The sequence below is a fragment of the Haliaeetus leucocephalus genome, unplaced genomic scaffold, assembly GCF_000737465.1.
Source record: "Haliaeetus leucocephalus isolate CR32 unplaced genomic scaffold, Haliaeetus_leucocephalus-4.0 Scaffold395, whole genome shotgun sequence".
Lineage (NCBI taxonomy): Eukaryota > Metazoa > Chordata > Aves > Accipitriformes > Accipitridae > Haliaeetus > Haliaeetus leucocephalus.
Genome location: NW_010972831.1, coordinates 859,937 through 880,139, shown reverse-complemented (window position 1 = coordinate 880,139; position 20,203 = coordinate 859,937). Strand labels below are relative to the sequence as shown.

Here is a 20,203-nt window from a genome sequence, read left to right as displayed (position 1 = left end):
AGAGCCCTCTTGAGAGCCTTCTCACGTTATGGACGAGTCCAAGAAGGACTTGACTTCTGCCCGAGAGGAGCACGAGCAAGGAGGAAACCCAAATTTGCAATAGCTCCAGGCTCAACCACAAACCCTTTCCCCATCCTACTCGATGGAAAACCTGCTGAGATTGCCCAAGGCATTTAAGGACATCATGTGCCACAACCCAAATGAAATCCAAATGAAGCAGGTCCTTATTTTTATGGATTTGGGGCTCTTTTTATGGGGTTGGGTCTTTCTCACGCATGCACTCCCTTTCACTGCTCAGAGATCTCCCGTGTCCATCAGCCTCTCCTCTTGGCGGCTCTTTGGAAAACCACAGAAGAGGTGAGGACAGGCATAAGGGACTTACGGAGAAAAGCATGTTCTTCTTGTCCTGGTTGACAGCTCGGGGGTCAGGGATGGGGTCAGCATGTTTGATCACTGACACAGACTCTCCTGCCAAGACAAAAGAGGGGAGATGAACCACCACTCAACGTTGTTATGAGCCTGCATCACAACCCCTATGGCTTTCTAAAGCAGCACTTTGCCACCAAACCATTGAAACATCCATCGTGGGGATGTCAGAGCTGGGCCGAGGTGCTCCGAAGATGAGGGCTGCAGAAAAATGACCGGTGCAGATTGCTAGCGACCACAAGCTCCCATACAGCCAAATGGGATGGGGCCAAATCCTGGCACCAGGGAGCCGCTGTCTTGCAGCACAGGTTTGCGCAGTCAGATAGGGTTTGTAGGGCAGCACAACAGGAAAGGTGCCCAAAGCCCTTCTACTGAAAGTTTACATGTTCTTTGCAGATTTGCCATTTTTCTGCATCTTTTCTTGCCCTTGGAGAACTAAGTTAATGCAAATCCATGTTTCAAGGAGACTGGGCTCCTTTCCCTGTGGTTTTAACTTTTTCTTTGATTGCTTTTCCTACCCTGCTGCCATCTCCTAACTCGATGCCTTTATAAAATCAGACAAGAGAGCTGAAATACTGGAAGCCTTTTTTGTCAGCTGATCATTCACTGGCCTTCCCTGACAGCAGAGAGAGAGAATTTTTGAAACATCACAGATTATCAGCTTTAAGGGCTTTCCCAATGCTTGAAAAAAAAAAGCCCCAGATATTGTCACCTCTCCCTGAATTCACAAGGCCTTGTGCACCAGCAGTCATCATGCGACGGCTGCACGGGAAGAGTGTGGGCAGGGACTGAGCAGCCCCTCGTGAAACCCCAAGTGTCGCAGAGGAAAGCCCCATGCTTTGTGTTTTGCAGGAGGGATGCCCAAGCACCGGGCACATCTTGCCTATGCCATGACTTTTAGATGATGCTGGGACCTCCCCAGGTCCTCAGTCTCACTCTCCCACCCGTTTCCCACCCCAGCAAAGCACTTAGCCCAGTATCAGTCCCAAAATTTGGCGCCGGGAAGATGGCAGATGGAAAAGCTCTGCCTTCAGCAGCCGCCTCCGCCCCATCACGCCTGCACGTACCTGTGAGGATGGACTGGTCGACCCGCAGGGTGGTGGACCGGATTTCAATGATCCGTATGTCCGCCGGCACCTTGTCACCAACTACAAGGACAAGAGCAGAGCAGCTCCGTCAGGTGGGACCAGCAGCGCCCACCACCCCGGGGAAGGGGAACGGCAAACCCCGAACGCGCCAGCACAGCCAGGCTCTGCCCCAAGGCTTGGGGCCACTGGTTTGCACCTCAGTTCCTGCTGTCTCCCCTCATTTTCTATTTCAACCATCCAGTCGCCAGGGCAGGGACTGGCTTTTGCTGTGAATCAGTGTCCCTATGCAGTGTAGGCACATGGCAGCACCCAGCCTGCAGCAATGAGGGGTCCAGCCCATGGTAAACAAGGGTCCTCCCCCAGCATGCCTCCTTGCTGCATTTGAAGCTTGATTTTATATGTCTATAATTCACAAGTCAAAAAAAGAAAGCTGGAAAGAAGTGCCATCAGTTGCAATCAGACATCAGGCAGCACAGTGACGGGACCTTGAGGAATTTCTAATTTTAGGAGATTATCTTGCACAAAAGCAGCCAGCCCAGGGGGCGAGCAGCAGCACCGAGGCCAAGGGGGTTACTCGTGCTGTGCCAGGCACCCTCCACCCTCTCCCATGGACCGACCGCATGTTTCGAGCATCACCTCCCTCCACAAAATTCAGCAGGAGCAAGCGCTGCCCAGTCCCTGCTGCACAGGGATGCTGCCAGAGCGGGTGACCTGCCTGCCAGCCCTGTCCATCGCCTTCCCCGGCTGCCACCCAAGCAAAGCTAACTGTGGTTTCAGCCGGGTTTGCCAGAACAACAGCAAAGGCAGGAGCTCTGCACGGGGCAGCCGGGTGAGCAGAGGACCCGAGTGGGCTCCCAGCAAGCCCCCACGTCCCACCTGCCCCGGCTGCAGCTCCGCGGTGACATGTGCTCCTCTGCCCTGGCTGGGACCCCCCTTAACCATCACAAGCAGTGAATACCCGCATCCCTCCTCCTGCCAGCGAGCGGGCAGGAGGGCAGGTATCTTTTTTTTAATTTTTGGAGTGAAGCTGCCGCAGTTGGAGGCGCAGGCATGCGGTCCTCAGGGCAGCAAGCATCACACCCTCTGCCCCCCAGCCAAACCCTGGCGTGGCCCTGCCACCGCCCCACATCGCCTGCCCCGCTATATCCCTGTCTCTCCTCTTCCCTGCAAAACCCCCAAAGCACCCCCATCTTGCCTCTTCCCTGCAAAAACCCCCAAACATCCCCAGTTTGGAGCAGCCTGAGCCTCCCAACACCACTCTTAACCCCGTTTCAGGGCTCTGTGGGCCGACTGGAAGCTGTTGACACTGGAAGACCTTTCGTGGCCGAGACAGCCATCCACGGGTGTCCTGGCACGGCACGGTGGTTACGAGGGAAAGTAGCCCCATCAACTGACAGCCACTGATCACCACCCACCGAGGTGCATGTGCTTCCTTAAAATACCCATTTAAAGCTGCTTTTCCCACTGGGTTTCTTCCTCCCGGCCCTTCCTCTCGCTCCCTTATCGGCTGGACGCAACCGCGCTCCGGTGCTTCGGAAATATTGAGGCAGAGCAAGCCCTGGCTCACAGAGCCTTACATCACGTTACACAACACCACTGGCTTGGCCGCTAACGATTGTCTCAAATCCCAGACTTTAACGAGCTCTTCCTCCCGGGGCTCGTAACCCCCCCCCCCCGAGTGCGGTGGGAGGGGGGCTGGCACCGCTCCACCGCCCAGCCATTTATTCCAGCTGCAGATCCGAGCGTTCTGGGATGTGGTGTGCAACATCTGCTGTCCGGCCAGAGCTGCCCCGTTCCCCGTCACACTCGTTTTTGGGGGTTGAGCTGGGGGATGCTAAGCACAGGGACTCACAGGACACCCCCCCCAGGTGCTTCCCTCAGACTTTGCAGCTGCTGGAGGGAGCTGGAGCACCTTAAAGGGAGCTGGGAAAGGCAGGGAGTTTGCAAACATTAGCTAAACCTGCAGATGAAAAATCTGTTGCCAGCATCTAGAGCCAGCATCGAGCCCCGGTGCCATGGGGGTACCATCCGCTCAAGGGTAGATAGTGCGATAGCATCCCAGGAGACTCGCACGGTGCAGGACAGACAGGACAGATGTACGGACCCGGCAGCTGCCATTAGCCATTAGCTATTGAACATGCGCTGATCACCCAGGCACTGCAGGTCTCCCCCGTGCCAAAAGCCAGAGGAAAGAGAGGAAAACAGGAGGCAACGCTGCATCGCCGCGGCCACTGGCGCTGCCCGAGCAAAGCAGGAACGGGCAGGTGGTGCAGCACCTGATGGAGCTCCCGGCGCAATGCCCTGCCCGCGCTTTTTGGGCAAGGCAGAAAGCTGGTTCTGCAGCCAAATTTAATCTCTGTGCAGCTGCCTGCACAAGGAGTCACCTCGATTGCCTTGCTACAAAAGGGCAAAAATCAGCTGGGTTTAAACGGCTTGCCAGCTTGCAACCAGCATTCCCCTGTTCTCTTGGTGCAGCAGGTTTTCTGCTCCCTGCTGCCAAATTTATTGCATTTGCACATGCAAACAGAAGCCAGTCCCTCCTGCCTGCGCTGTCCCTGCCATCCCCAGGATGTCACCTGGATGTTCACTCCACGTTCAAAGCTATTGCTCCTGGTGCACTTTCCTACCAGGCAGTCTGACAGCATCCTCGCCACTTGCTATAACCTCCTAAACCCACAACTCGCTGATGAACTTGCGAATAATTTGCAAACCCCTCCAGAAGAGAGCTCAGCTCTTTCCCTCCCAGTCGTGATGCTGATTGTGCCATTAAAAAGTAATATTTGGCTGCTGATGGGCAGGCAGCAAGCACTTGATTTGGGGAAAGATGGCAGAATTTAATTCATTAATAATTAATTAATTTAATTAAAAGCCAGGTCAGCAGCTGGAGCGCATTGCCGGAGCCGGCTTGGGAGCGCCGCCAGCTTGGCCAGCTGAGGATTTGGCCAGCACTCCTCAGCTTGATCCTCCTCGCATTATTTTCATGTTCATCTTCCAGCTGAAGCCCAACTGGAAGACATAAATAACAGCAAGCTGGCTGGGCGCGGGAGGGATTGCAGCATGTTTCCACTAGCAGGGCCACAAGGAGGAAAGGAGAGGATTAGTTTTGTGGCTCTGGGGGTTTACGGCATCATTTAATGAACAAACAAAATGGGATAATTGAAATCCATCCTCTTTGGCTCCAGTGGGTCAAGCAGGAGACCCCCAGGCATCCTTCGCTGAATGCAAAACCCCGACAGAAGGGCTGGGGGGGGCAACCCGACTGGGGAGGCAAAAGCACCCTGCAGCCGGTCCCCTCTGCCTCTCGCCCTCCCCGAATAACAAATCCCAGTTACCAAGGAAGTCTGCCTACGCAGGCAGGACCAGTGCCGCTGCCTGCAGCGCTGAACCCCCCCCCCGTGCTGGCAGTAGCGCTCGCCTGGCACTGCTGGTGCGGCACCCAGCACCGGCCCTTCACCCGCGCCTTGTCCGGGGGATGCACGTGGGAGAGCCGCTTCCAGAGGGAATCTTGGCGGAAAATTAAAAGTTCTTCCAGTTCTTCCAGAAAACGGGGAAACCCTCCCGACACACAAAACCTGAGCCAGAAATATACACTTTTTTTTTTTTTTTTTTTCTTTTCTGCTGTTCTCTGCCACCCTATGCTCAGGGCAAAGCCTCGGCAGGCTGATGAGCCCCAGCTTTGGCCCAAATCATTTTACCTCTCTGGATTTGAATACAGAAACTAAGATCTCAAGTGTACACCGGCAAGGTGACTCAGCGGCCGTGCCTCTGGAGGAGATGCGCCCGGACACCACGGCAGAGCCCTCCTGCCACAAGGACCATGGGGTGCCGGTCACCAAAGCCCCCCCAGCCAGCACCACCTCCCCATCCCACCCCGTGCCCTGGGGTGATGGCACCCTACCTGCCACCTCCACGATGTCCCCAGGGACAATGTCCCGGGCACGGATCCGCTGCACCCCGCTGCGGTCGGCACGGATCACCTTCCCCATCTCGGGCTCGTACTCCTTCAAGGCTTCGATGGCACTCTCGGCGTTTCTCTCCTGCAAACAAAAGAGGAGCAGAGCTGCCGGCGGTGGGGTTGCTCAGGCCGGCAGGCTCCTTCCTCACCCGCTGCAAAGTCAGGAGCACCCAAACCCCAGCCTTGGCTTTGGTGTCCATTCGCACCATGGATGGGGCAAGTGCTGCATCTTCTTCAGCTGCTCTGAAATGGTCCCTGCTGGCTTAAATCACACCAGGTCCTGGACACCGCATGGACTTTTGGGCTTGATTTTCTCATTCTTGGTTTGGGAAGCAGCATATCCCACCCAGATGTGTTTTTCCCCACCCAGCAACCCCACCTCAGCTCAAGCTGCAGATAAATAAATGGCCTTAAAGTGAATATATACAAGAGGAGGAGCATTGCTGGCTGAGGCGTTTGCTCGTCCCCCAGGAGGGATACAGCGAGGCGAGGGGCAGCAGTCACGGCAGCTTTCTGGTGGACAGGACAACAAGCTTCCCTTGGAAAACTCATTTGGCCACAGCCAGGAGACAAGCAGCGTCTGTCTGGATGGCAAATAAGTGCAAGATCCTAAACTCCAAACTGCAAAAGTTGCCAAAGAAAGACTGAAGGAATGAGCCAAGAGGCAGCCAGTGACTGAGCATCTGTGCTGGGGCATGGGGCAGCAGAGTCAACGTGAAAATTGAACCTTTGAAAAATGAGTTTCCAATAGCAAGAAGCAACCAGACCTTCAAAGGAAGCATCTCAGCCATGTGGAGCAGAGACCTGTGGGGCAGGCGGGGGGGCTGCGACTTACCTGCCACACACCCACCACGGCATTGGCGATCAGGATCATAATAATGACGATGGGCTCCACGAACGCCGTCGTGGTCTCCTCTCCTTCTTCAAACCAGGCCAGGATCTGGTAGGCAAGAGAAGGACCACAATGTGGTTGAAACAACAAGTGCCAACATTTTAAGAAGAAGGATGGAAACAAGAGCCAACCAACACATGGTGTTTGCTGGAGCGAAGACAACCCAGAGCAGTGGCCAGCCCCACGGCTGGGTTAAAGCCATGTGTGGACTTGCCATATCCCAGTGCTCAACTCGGGTGCCTCCACTCTTCTGCTGGGGATAACCTAATGCACCAAATGAGCAGGGCTGGAGCAAATGGCCATGTGAAGCCTGGATGAGTATTTGCACCAGAAAAGCATCTGGTTTTGTTTAGTACGCCCATGGGGAGACCATGGCCATGAGCAGATGAGTGGGGAGACAGGGCAGCACTGCCCGCTTCTCAGACGCTGCCGGCAACAGCTGGGCAGCCACTGCGGTCGCTGTCTGCAGCACGGTCAGCCTCCGAGAAGCCCCTCCTGGGCAGAAGTTAAGCGATGCAATGTGAGTAATTGATGTAGTAAGAGCAGCTCTGCAGAGCAGGGACTGACCTTGTGGCTTCTTACCATCTTGAGCCCCCTCTCCATCCCACAAAGACCTCATACAATAATACAAATGAAGCACACACACACACACACACAAATGTTTTCACTCCATTTAACTGCTTGTCGACCCGCGCTGTGTCAACACAGCAACACCTTGCTGCTCTGCGGCAGAGGCACTGGCACAAAGGACCTCCGACACAGGGCTTCACACCTGCTTTACCGATTAGCAGAGCCGCCACGGCAGACTCGGCCATCAAGCAGATTGCAACAGCTCTGCAAACTCACCAACAAACAGGTCATTGCGTGTTGGTTTGGGAACATATTGAACCTCACAAGCAACCAGCCTCCTTCCTTATCTGCCCACAAGTCGTATCCGAAAGGAGGGGACAGAAGACTCGGCTTTGCCATCCCGCTGCCAACCACCCTGAGTATACTCAAAAAATAAGTAATTCTCCAGAAGCTCGGTGGGGAAACATCTCCTTATGCAGAGCTGCTCCCAAGGTAGATTGTGGGCAAAACTGAGCTGACAGCATTACTGAAAAATCCTACAGTCTCATCTTTTAAACAGATAAAATGATATTGTCATGATACCCTAGCAAACCACTGCACTGCTGCTACCTCACCTCCATCCAACATGCACCCTCCTCTGGCTCCTTTGCTGTTCACCTGCCACCCTGGTCCGTTCGTGCCCTGGAAGGTGCCCACCCCGAGCCTGGGGTACTTACGAAGGACAGAAAAGCTGCCATCAAAAGGATGCGGACAAGAAGATCTTCAAACTGCTCCAGCACCAACTCCCAGAGGGACTTTCCTGGTGGGAAAACATGAAGCCAAGCACAGTCAGTGCTCAGAAAAACCCCAGAGGATGGGTAATTTAGAGCACTGAGGCCACTAAAACCAACAGGACCCCGTCCCTGGCTTGCAGCAGAGCTGCTCCAGTGCCCGTCAGCCATGGGCACTAGTGAGGACATCAAGCGCTGCAACGGGGGATTTTTCTCTCTAATATTAAACACCTTCATTTCTGGCATTGGCCTGGTTTTACTGATTTCACCAAATCCTCTGTGTTTCCATTCGCAGCTGGTAGCCTTGCCATCACAGGAAAGCTCTGCTGTCAGCCCAGCTTTCTCTGGGATTAAAAGACCCCAGAGACTCCCCCCTCCTCAACCTCAGCACTATCCACTCAGACTCAAGGCACATACTCACCCTCACTTCCAGCCCATGACTTACCTTCTTCTGCAGGGAGCTCTGTGGGTTTTCATCGACAGCCCAGCGAGCGTAACAAAGTAAAAATTGATAAAAATAAAAAGATTAATTAGTGATTTGGGCACAGACTAGCAATCCCTTCCCTTATGCCCCAGCAGTCCATTCAGGACCCCAAAACGCAACTTGTTACGCACATATTCCCACACCAAGACAGCTTGTCCTCAAACTTCTCAGTCTAACACCAAGTAAGCAGCACTGGATGCTCCCCGCACCAGGGAAACATCATTTCCCTGCTGCAAGCAGCTCTGGCAGCATTTATTCCTGCACTCAGCCTGCCTAAAAAATACTCCTCAGGAGCTGCCCTCTCCAAATCCAGGACACAGAGGTCCAACCATGCCGTAAAACACCCTGCCAGAAACCCAATACGGACCCACTGGGGACTGTAACTTTCAGACCACGTTTCCGATTAACCAGTTGTACTTTACAGCCTGCAACGCTCTAGGAAAGGAATCCAAAGCTGATGCTCAGCTGGTCCAAGCCATCCTCCCGAATCCGCCCCGGTGGGTGCAGAGCCTCCAGCCACGCTGCTCCCAGCCAAACCCGAACGCAGTCACCTGCACAACCCCAAAAAAACCCCAGGAGCTCCCGAACACCCACCATGGTCTCTCCAAGACTCTCACGTCCCCGTGGGATGACCACTACCTTTGCACGCCACACGCACCGAAGGGTCCCACGGCTGCTGGGCAATGCACAAACCCCAGTACCCACCAAGGGCATCGCTCCTGCTTCCTCACCCGCGCAGTAATGGACGCGCTGGCCCTGCCGTGGGCAAGGTTTGGCCGAGGACTGCAAGGTCCTGCACCCAGGGAGGGCTCAGGAGTGACCCCCCTGGTTTTCGCTGCTGATGGGTGCTAATCTCCATTTGCACCCAGTGTTCCCGCATTCAGGGTGAATCCCTTGGTTGCCTGTAGAGCAGCTCCCGGGGAGCTGGCAGCCGGACCAAAACCTCGGCCAACTGCCCAACGTGGGGAAACAGGGACATTGCAGCTGTCTCACGGAAAAGGAAATCCAGGATTCGCTGAGCACAGCACTTCTTGCTGGAGATGGGGAAACCCAAGCCATAGCCATGCATCAGCAAACCCTCGTGAGGGCTGTGCTGGTGCCTCAAAGGCATCGCACGGTGCTGCAAGGGACAGCGGGGTACCAGCGCCGAGATGACACGGCACCAGGGCAGGTACCCGCTGCCTCCATCCTTTGGTGCTCCGGGGCAGGAGGGGACCGGACAGAAAAGCCCAACCCCAAACCTTCCAACGGGGGAAAAATTCAGGCAGAAACCTCCCAAAGAGCTGTCGCAAAGCCTCTGCTGTCTGCCACCTACTTCTGTGCCCCATGAGGTGATAATAAAGTAATATGTTCTTCCAACTCCTTGTGTTTCTAGGAGGGAATAAGGGACTGGCTGAAGTTCAAGAGGAATTGGCCCAAGGCAGACACGCTTGATGACCCGTTGCTGGACCAAATGTGGCGTTGTCTCCAACCACCCCCAGCGTGGAACCCTGAGCGAGAGCGGGAAGCGAAACCTGCTCAGCTGTTTTCCATCATCTATTTTCATTCAGAGAAAAGAAAAAAAAAACCAAACCAAAAACCAAACCCAAACCCACCTTCACTGAACAAACCAGTGAAAACAAGAAGCCTGAACATGTTTACATGTCAAACCATACCAGCTCCTCAGGGCTCACAGACACACTTACTACGAGTTGGTTTAAACTCATGTCTCTCCTAGATAAGGCTACTCTGATCCCCTGCCGTTGCGAGAAACAGACCAGTACGTAACACCTATAATTATTCTTATAGCAAAAAAAAATGTAATCTTGGAGTGGCTTCAATGCTTCGTATCACTCTGCAGAGCGCGTCAGAAGGAAAGTGGCTCTTCTCCCTTTTGCAGCCGGCTCCTCTCCACCCCCGGCTTCCTCTCCCCAGCCCAGAGAGCCACCAAAATTAAAAGTAGAAGAGATCTGCTGCTGCTATTTCCATCCAGGCTCCATTTTAAGGGTGCAAACGTGCGAGGTGAGAGGGCTGGGGGCAGGCAGGTGCCCCGAGGGAGGCGGTTGGGGCTCCTGCAGGTCTTGGCTCTGCCAGGGTGCCCAGGGGTGACTTTCCACCCCGAGCAGCCACCCGAAACGCCGCGTTCCTCTTAGTGCTTCTCCTGCCCAGTGTTTGCATGAAGAGCCACAGCGACGCCGTTTGCAGAGCAGGGACTTTGCATGAGCTCTTGATTAAAGGATGAAAACAGGTTTCCGTGAACTTCGGGAGGAAACACGTGCACCGGGGCAGCCAGCCGAAATACCGCCGGTGGCAGAGTGACACTATGCCGTCGCTGTCACCAAACCTCAAACAATAGCAATGCTGCTGCAGACGCCTCCCCAAAAAAACCCAATTTTGAGTATACTGAGAACCAGGCATCTCCCCTGCCACCAGTGACTCCTTCCATCGCCCTTCATGTGGCAGCCCAGCACCCACTTTGCACCAAATACCCAGAGAAGAAGGGCAGAAAGTCACAATAAACTCACGGTTTTGGGTCTGAATCGATCGAAACCCACCAGAAAACAGGAATGTTTGGGGCTGAAGCCTCTCCCTCTCCCTTCCAAAATCTCACTAGAAATAAGAGGGTTTGCTACTCGCCAAAACCCAAGTCTTATGTGAGTCAGCCCCGTGGCACCAGGCAGGGCAGCAGAGCTGGTGCAGTGCCGCCATGTTCCACCCGGCCAGGAAACCCGCCACAGGCAGGGAACCAGCAAAATCCCAAGTCTGCAGTTCCCTTGGGACAACACAGTGAGCACAGACGGGCTGAAATGGAAACTCCCAGCCGGCACCTGAATAGCCCTTTTCTTCGGTCGGCGGCTCAGAGCTCAGCACAGACATCCTGCTCTGTGCCCAAGCTCCCCATTACGGCCAGAAGACAAATGCAGTAACACCACCAAGGGCAGAAAGTGATAATGGTTGCTCAGAGTATCCCAAAACAGGGCCACCCACTCGCACCACAAATTTTCAGCTCCCTGAGCTGAGCGGTCCCAGTGCAGGACCCGCAGCTTGCGGACGCGTCATCTGCAGTTTCTCTGCTCCTGCTCTTCTGCATCGCGGCTTCGGAGAGCAGAGCCAAGGAAGTAGAGATGCCACAATAGAGCGATGGGTGCCTGGATGTCACAGGACCATTCCCAATGGCAGAAGAACGTGCTCTCCTCTGGGTTATCGAGCGGAGAGGTACAGGCAGCCCCAGCCCCACCGACCCGCAGGGCTTTGTCTTGCAGGGGCACAAAGTACAGCCAGCTCCTGGGACCGCTGAGGGTTGGCACCTTGCTCTGAGCTTGTCGCATCATGACTTCTTTCCTTGCTGTGCCGCCACATCACACGCTAACCGTGGCCCAAGCTGGGCTGCAAAATATCGATACGAGACGCTCTAAGGGTACGCGACGAGCCCGGCCACCCTGGGCAGACGTGGGGCTGGCGTTGGGCTATTTTAGCCAGAGGTTAATCTCCGGCTCCTGCCAACTCAAACAGGGCTGGCAGCCCACGGGCTGGCGCCTGCAACATGGCAGGGCACAGTAATCAGGTGATGAAAAGGTAAATAAACAGGGGTGCCACCCACGAGCGAGGCGGCACGGGTGCAGGCTGCCGCCCCGGGGCTCTGCGACAGCCTTCGTGTCCCCAGGGAGACCCTGGCCGCTTTCTGGGCCAAAGCAAACAAATAAAATGCGACAGGGTGGCGTTGGGGTCGCTTTAAGGAAACGTTTGAGTTTCTCCTGCTGTAACAGGATCAAAAATTCCTGGAGTGGCACAGCCCTACAGCAGCCGGCATTTCTCCATCGTGCATTGAGGTATCGCATCCCACTCTGCTTTTGGGGAAACTGAGGCACGAGGTGACAAACCTCCAGCCCAGCGCACGGCAAAGCAAACCCTGGTGCATTCTCAGACCCGGCGTGCGACCCACAACAGCTAACATCTTGCAGGGTGAACACTGAAATACCATTTTCCCTGCCATTCCAGGAGCGTCCCTAGGATAAAAGCAGATTTCCCTTATGGGAAACACTTATGCCAGCAAGTGATGTGAGAAGGGTAACGGCACGGTGCCCACTGTGAGGGATAACGATGAGCATCACACCTGGGCCCAGCTTTCTGCTCCAAATAACTTCCTTCAAGCCATATATCTATGTTGTAAACTCATTGTAATTGTTTTTCCTCCCTTTAATTTCTTTTTCCGTAGGCAGGGAAGGCGAAATGGATGGGCAAAACAAGGGACGCATCCGATTCCCGGCCTTTGCCAACAGGCAGGAAAAAGAGCCCAAGAGAGTAGTGAAAAGAGCAAGAAAACCCCTAAAATACCCCCAGTGGAGAGAGCAGCCCCCCTCCCATGACATAAAGCAGGAACCCAGGCAGGGCTGCTCTGGGATCCTTCCACTGTCCCACAAGACACCAGGCAGAATAAATTGTTATTTTAACTGGCTGCCTTTCCCAGAGCCGGCTGCGCTGGAAGGATCCCGTCCCGGAGGGACGTCTGCTCTCCTTCATCCTCGGTGACAGCCGTCACTGCTGCACAGCACCGGTACTCTGCAAAACTGACGGATTGCACAACCGGGAGAGGCTTTGCTGGGTTGTTTTAACGCAAGCTCAGCCCATCACCTGCTTGGTGTAAATCCTGCCTGGGGATGGAGGCGTGAAGCTGCTCATCGCCTTGCATGGTTGCGCTTGAGCTGCAGAAGTGTAAAGAAGCCAGCGTTTGCAAACTAATCCCAGGTGTTTTAGCATTATCTGGGATGACAAACACTCAAAGCCTAACGGTGCTAATGCTACCCGACGTTCACAGAGGACAAAGCGTAGTTATCTACGTGCCTCGGCCGTGCGTTACTTAAATTAACCCACGGGGGCTTTGCTTTTACGTGCAGCTTCACACCCGAGTTTCCTGAACGCCGCCGCATCCCTGGAGACCGCGCTGCACCTTCGCGTCTCGCCCCGGCGCCGGCCACGCGCCGAGGCAGGACGTGGCTCCGCTCGGGGAGAGCGGGACCTCCGGCGTGCGGCTAAAGGGACTTTCTGAGGTTGCTTCACCTTCTGCAGAACAAGCCAGGCGTTGCTGAGGTCTCACCCTCCGCCTGCCCCGGCACCCCTTTGCCTGCTGGAGCCCACCCCGGCCGGAGGGCAAGCCGGACCCACGGGCACCATGTGCTATTGCACTGAGATGGGGAGCCGAGCACCCCACAGAGCTGAATTAGCCATTTAACAACAAAAAAAAACATCCATCCATCCGAATCACAGCAGGCAGGGTGGGCTGCTGCCCCCAGGGCACCCCCACGGCAGCGGGGGGCTCATCGACCCCGACCGCGGCGAGAGGGGCCGAGGCGTCGGAGCGACGACGGCTGGGTCGGCCGGCGGGGAGGGGGCAGAGCGACGACGGCCAGCGCGCCCCGACCGACCGCCCACGCGCGGAAATCGCATCCCCGGGCGGGCGCAGCTGCGGCGGGCACGTGTGCGCGGCACGTGAGCCCGTCGGGCTGCGGCAACCGGCGCCTCCAGCTGCGCCGACCCAAGGAAAACGGCAATTAACCGCGCATTAAAAAAGCCCCTCATGGGTGCAAGCACAGCACTGGGACCATCCCCATCCCCACACCGGACGGCCGCGGCCGAGCTCTGCTTTGCACCACGACCCGCTCCCGGAGGATCCGGCTCTTTCCCGCGTCCTCCATCACCCCCGATTTGCTGGTCCCAAAGCCGCGGGTGCTTCCCCTCCCGAGCGAAGGCGGTGGTGGCCCTGGGTGTGCCGCCGGTGGGGGAAGCACCTCCGGCCCCCAGCACCTTATTTGCTTATCGCCTCGCAGCTGCTTTTTCCTGCGTGCCAGGCGAGTTTGGGTTACGCTGGCTGCCCGCGACAGCCGCTCGCTCGGGGCTGCTTTGAAAGGCAGGCGGCGGGAAGGTGAAAGGAACGAGATACAACCCCCCTCCCACGGCAAACACCGGCTTTTTTGCTGTTCCCGTAACCCCCCGGCGCTCATCCCTGCTCGAGCCCTGCCCCGTGCTTTGCAAAAGCCCAGTGCCTCTCCTGGCTGGGGGATCCACAGCCCCAAAAATAAGCAAATTTGGGGCCAGAGGAAGCGCTGGGGATGGCGGCAGGCTGGGGCGGGTGAGGGCTGGCGGGGTGGCACATGAGGATGGTTAGCAGAGCTTTAAGGGCCAGAAACGTCCTTGCCATTTTCCAGGCGATGCTGTAGGGTGAAATGATCCAACCGGTTTTCTGGCTGGCACCCGGATGCCGTAAATGGCTGGCAATAAAATCAGCCTGAAAAATTCCTGGTTTGGGTCACAGGGCTTCCCGCGGCAGACAGGGCTCCAGACCGACTGCTCATCCTACCCGCACGCTGCTCTTCCAAACCCACCGGTATTGAACCCAGCCCAACACCATCGGTCCCTCCAGGATGGTGACAGGGTCCCAGGGCAGAATAGGTGCATTCAGGCACCCACAGCCCCGCTCCTGTGGTTGGAGGGGAGAAGCTGAAAGGCTCATTTGCTCCTTTTCTGGCCAGCTAAGCTCATCTCAGCAGGTCAGGGAATAGGAAACTCAGTTATCCTGGATGTGCCCCTCAACAGCCGTGAAGCACCAGGCAAATTTGGTCCCGCGGTATCTCCTCTTCCCCGGAATGTCAGCACGTCCCCGTGCTGAAGGATAAGCCACCGCCACCTCGTCCTGCTCTCTGGGTAGAGGGAAACAGGGACGGAGGTGGGAGCGTGGCATCGGACTGATGGGTCAAGGAGCTGTGTGAAAGAAATAAGGAAAACCTCGCCCACCCTACCCCAAACTTCCCTTCCTTTATTCTTGGAAACGGCTCATCCCCTAAACATTGGATAGCATGAGCTGCCCTCCAGCACTGCGCAGGGGGTCCCACGAAGCCTGGCTGGCCCCGAGCATCCTCCTCCCGTGCCATGCTGAAAAGCAAACCGTTTCCCCGCCAATAACCCACCTCCTTTTCTTAATGCTATGAAAATAAGGGGAGAAGACTTTGTCCATTTTGGCCCCAAAAACGAAGCCACCGCTCAGGCTTGCAGATCTAGTGCCCACGTGGCATTTGCAAGAATAAAGTCTTGGGGAAATTTAGGGAAAAAACTCTGGGGAAATGGGGCTGCAAGCGGTGGCCTCGTCCCCCCCCCCATCCTTCTCCCCACCAGTACCCACAGCAGATTCCCCAGGATCGTTTTGGGAGTGGGAGGGAGTGGGGCAGAGGAAACCCGCGGCTCCAGCCTGGGATGGATTATTTGAGCAAACTAAAAGCAGCGGTTTGTTCCCTCCTGCACCAACGCAGTGGAAAGAATTTCCAGCTCCGGCTCCCGGGTGGAAAAGCTAAAAATCTGCATTTAAATAGTAACAGGTTTTGGAAAAAATAAAATAAAATAAAATAAAATAAAACCATTACAGGAGCTTAAATAAAATAAAGCTTAAGCTGGGGTGGTTTTTTTACTTTTGGGGTTGTGTTGTTTTGGGTTTTTTTTAGCTTCTCCTTATCTCTGCTTCAAGCAGACCCTTTCCGGAACCTGAGGGAAAGGCAAGGGAGTGACTCTGCTGCATTTGGGAACCTTCTGCCAGAATTACCACAACCCCAACCGAGGGGCACACTGCAATTTCAGTATATCCTCTTCTTGTACCCTACAGATATCATTCTATTTCCTTTAATGCCCTAAACCTATTTTTTCAGCTAATTTCCCATGGATACCCCAGGGGTAAGTGTTAAGTAAATTGGGGATTTTTGCCCAGTAATGTTTTTTCACCCTTTTGGGCTCCACTGCAGCCTCCCGCCCTCCCTCGGCCGCTCAGCTCTCGGCTTCCCCCCACATCACAGATGAGATGCCCAAATGCCACCCTGAGCCAAAACCCCTCCGACCCAGCCCAGTGGCAGAAAAGCACCAGCCCAGCCAGGGAAAAACGCTACGGCGAATTTGTAACCCCTCTGGGCATGACGGACTGCCACACGCCACTACAAACAGGCCACTCGCAGCGAGTCCAACACCCGGCGACAGAAAATTTAGTAACATTTTCCTGGCAGCGCCAGGGAACGGTTTAGGAAACCAAACACAGGGAGCTGCGGAGGCGGAGGTGCCAGGAGCCCCGGCGATGCCCCGCGCTGCCGGGTCAGCTCATCCGCTCGTCCCTGCCGGGCACTGGAAAAACGTGCATGGTCCAGGGAAGGAATTTCAGCGCCAAAAACTGGGCTGCACCTTTCAGCTGAATTCTGCGAGACTTGGGGAAGAGCAAGGTGTGACTGTGTTTGGGTTTTTTTTCTTTAAAAATAGGAAAAAAAGGGATATCGGGGCTGAAAATGCAGGTAAGAAAATGAGACTAGAATGCATTTTCAAAGTAGGATGCATTTGCTCCTGGAGGAGAGATGCTGCTCAGCATGCAGCAAAGGGCTGCCGCAGCTCAGTGCGGGGAAGAGCATCCCCCAAAACTGCCTCCCCGAGGATCCGGTGAATGCTTACACTGAGCCAAACATCTTCGATGAGGCTGTAAGCAACCACTGAGAATATCACACTTGTATGGCATGCAAAATACAACAATAAAATAAAAAATAAAATAATAAAAAGAATAAAATTAAATAATAAAAATAAATGTAACTTAAGTATTCCACTAGCCAAGTGCTGCGGAAAGCACGGGTGGCTCCTGGTTGCTGCATCCAGCAGGGACCGAGCAGCTCAGGGATATCCCGCTGGCAGCATCCCTGCTCAGAGGACATTCCTTCCACCACCCTGCGGGGCTTAGGGACCAGCCGGTCGAGGGGCTCTCAGCATTAAAACACCCAGCACCCACCGGCCCAGGAGCAGGCAGCCAGGGAAGGGGTTCCCTCCCCCCCCCCCCGCTGTAACCCCAGCGTTTTCCCCGCTGTACAGCACCCGCCTCGGCGTACGACACCAAACCCAAACCTGCCCTCGGCGGGAGGGGAAGCCCTTTGACATCCCACCCCACCTCCCGCACCAACCTGCCGGCACAAAACAACATAAAACTTCCTCCCTTTCCCTCAAACAGGGGCTCACTCTGCAGCACCCAGGGCACAGCCCAGCAAACAATTTGCTTTGCCACTTTTTTGTTTGACATCTTGCACGTGGCAGGTTTTGGACTGAACTGCAACCGGCGTGGACCCAACTCCTGAGACATCTGTAAGAGCCAACCCACGGGGGTCTGCAAGAGGAAACCCCTCAAAAACAAAGCCCCAAACCAGTAACATCAATTAAAAAAAAGAAAAAAAAAAAAAAAAGAACTACAAGATCTTGCTTTTAAATCCAAACAGCATTTTCTCCCTTTCCCTGCCAAGACAAGGAACCTGCTCACTCTCACCCCTCTAAAAGCTGATCTTTTAACAGATACCTTTTAATAGATAAGTTTTAATCAATCCTGCTGGCACCTGTAGCCAAGCCAGAGCATACGAGCTGGGCTGTGTATTTATGGATCAGGAAAACCCAAACTTTGCATGCTGGGTTGATAGGAGACCCTGTCCCAAGCTCGGGGCCGAAGGGAGCCAACTCCATCCTAAAAGCGCAGAGGTCCAAAGGGGGTAGGTTTGGGGGTTTTTTTCTTTTTGTTTATTTTCTGGAGGAAATGCATCTGCCATGGCAAACCTTTGTGAAATTCGAAAGTTTGAATATGGCATCTCAACCCATCTCCCACCTGCTGGTAAATAAAATCAGGCTGATAAAACACAGCCCGTGTATCCGCAGGGCAGTGCATCCTCTGACCCTGACCCACACAGGCACTAACGAGCTGCTGTTCAACTCAATTAACTCAAACTGAGACTATTAATTTTTTTTTGCAGAACTCCTTGCCCCGGCTGACCTGGCTCCCCCCCGCCCCAACACACACACTTGCTTTTTCTGGTGTCTGTTCTCAGAGCACGGTCTATTTTCAGCAATCCTCTTGGATGGGTTTTCATGGAAAATTAAGTCTATGCTGCCCTTAGTTTAGATTATATCAGAAGAAAAAAATTTCTGCAGGATAGAAAAGATCTGTTCTTCTGGATGGGAAAAAGGGGCGAGTTGGACAATTAATACTTTTCATGGATGAACTCTTTGGGGATCAAACATATCTGTGTAATTGAAGCAGTTCCTTTCCTGGAGCGAGATACTCAGAGATCCCTGGAAACATGCGTCCCATCTAGGCTTTTTCCATAATCTCCTTCCAACTATGTATAATATCTGTGTGCGTGTCTATAAGCATGAAGTATTATATATATACACATAGGTACCTATACACATTTGTGTATAAGGATGAAATATTTTATATATATGTATATATACGTGATATACACAAATGTATATAGGTAACATCCTATATATATGTATATATACACAGATATCTACATATGTTTATGCCAAAAAGGGGTGAAAAAGGGAAGAATAATTTGAATTAGGCTTTTATAGGTAGAAGAGGAGCCCCAGAACAGGGCTGAGCTGGCACTGCAGAGCAGCCCCATCTCTCCCAAGTCACTGCAGGACTCCCCTCCAGAGGGGAGCAGATCAAAACGCTCCTGCTCCTCTGATGGGGTTTCCATTTACCTGCAGGCAACAGAAGGTCTCTAACCTCCAAAGTGTGCAAAAGCTCAGAAAACCTGCAAAAACCCAAAGGACACAGTGCCCCAAGGGGAACCCTCTGCAGTGGGGGGAGTGGGAGGGCCAGGGACACATGTCCATCGCTTCCCCTCTGACACCCCACACCGCTGAGCTGGCCTTTTTTATTTTTATTTTTCCACTCACTCCCCACATTTTCCTTATTTTAGACCTTCTGTTGACTTGGAGGTTGCAAAATGGAAAAAGAAAAGTGCAAACAGGCACGTAAAGGGAGGGTTATCCCGACCCTGGCTGCCTGTCTCCTGGGGACGGGCACTGCCTGCTCAGCAAAATCCAGCTGAGCCGACGTTTTACAGGGCAGATCCCTGGGGATCTGGCCATCGCCGGCTGCCGAAGGGGCTGGAGTCACTGCTCAGCTAATTGAGTTCCTCCTGGAGGATCTCTGTGCTTTCGCTCCCCGTGGCAAAGGAAGCAGAAGAGAGAATCTCCCCCGCCCATGCACCCCTCCCAAAAACCAACTGATTTTTATCAGCAACAAATGCAAGAAAAACAGTTTCCAAACCAGATGAAGAAAAAACAAAAAAACCCAAAACAACCGTATAATAAAGTAAATATATAACATACAAAACACAGCCCTTGCATTTGCTCGGAGGGTGGCTCTGCAAGGACTCCAGCAATTCTCTCCAATAAGATGAGAAGAAAAAAACCCACAAAACCGAACACGTTTTGGCCATCCATCCCCCCAGAAGGACATGGACCAGCCACGGGGACTGGTCCCAGCACAAGGGACAGCTTTCCCAGCCAGCTCCTGGGAGCAGCGTGGCCACGGCCGGTGGCTTTGCGGACCACACGGATGCGCCGGAGGCGCTTCCACCGGGATGGAGCAAAACCCGTCAGCGCCGGGACTGCCCCTGGCACCGCGTCCCCCACCGCTCCGCAGCCGCCCGGACAAGGATGCCCCATACAACCCTGCCCTTCGGTCCGAATTAACTCACATCCCTTCCCCGCCTCCCCCCCGCACGCTGGTTTAAAATACACATAGTGGCTAAATAGCAGGAAACACCCGATGCAAAAATACCGCGGACAGGAACCCAGGGGCACAGGGGACACACAAGAGCAAGAAGCGGATTTCCTCCCCAAAACATCACACCTCTGATGGTGACGGTGACCCTGCCGCACGGCTGGGCCGGGCCACCAGCATGGTGTCACTCGTCCTCGAGTGCCTTCACCCTTCAGCATGGATCTGTCAGCTCTTCATAGGGAAAAAACATCTTTTTATTGTCTGTGTTTTGTTTCCCCTCCATAAAGGGGTCTTTTAGTCAAAGGTGTCCCATGGTGACTTGCAAATGTTAGTGTGGGGGGAAAAAAATATTTTTTTTTTTATATATATAATCTCAAATGGAATACATATATATATATACACACAGACATAATCTCAAATGTGATATATATATAAAATCTCAAGGGGGGGGGGGGGGGGGGGGGGGG

The 20,203-nt window shown here is 54.1% G+C and overlaps 1 protein-coding gene across 3 annotated transcripts in view; it reads right to left on the bottom strand.

Moving 5' to 3' along the window:
• ATP2A3 (ATPase, Ca++ transporting, ubiquitous) overlaps positions 1 to 20,203 on the bottom strand; it is a 57,335-nt gene that overhangs the window by 29,060 nt on the left and 8,072 nt on the right. For all 3 annotated transcript variants that reach the window (XM_010573505.1, XM_010573504.1, XM_010573506.1), the window contains exons 2-7: positions 8,147 to 8,164; positions 7,648 to 7,730; positions 6,305 to 6,409; positions 5,413 to 5,551; positions 1,494 to 1,574; positions 383 to 468 (exon numbers count right to left, since the gene is read on the bottom strand). In XM_010573505.1, the coding sequence (XP_010571807.1) occupies positions 383 to 468; positions 1,494 to 1,574; positions 5,413 to 5,551; positions 6,305 to 6,409; positions 7,648 to 7,730; positions 8,147 to 8,164 (512 nt within the window). The remainder of the gene's footprint in view (positions 1 to 382; positions 469 to 1,493; positions 1,575 to 5,412; positions 5,552 to 6,304; positions 6,410 to 7,647; positions 7,731 to 8,146; positions 8,165 to 20,203) is intronic.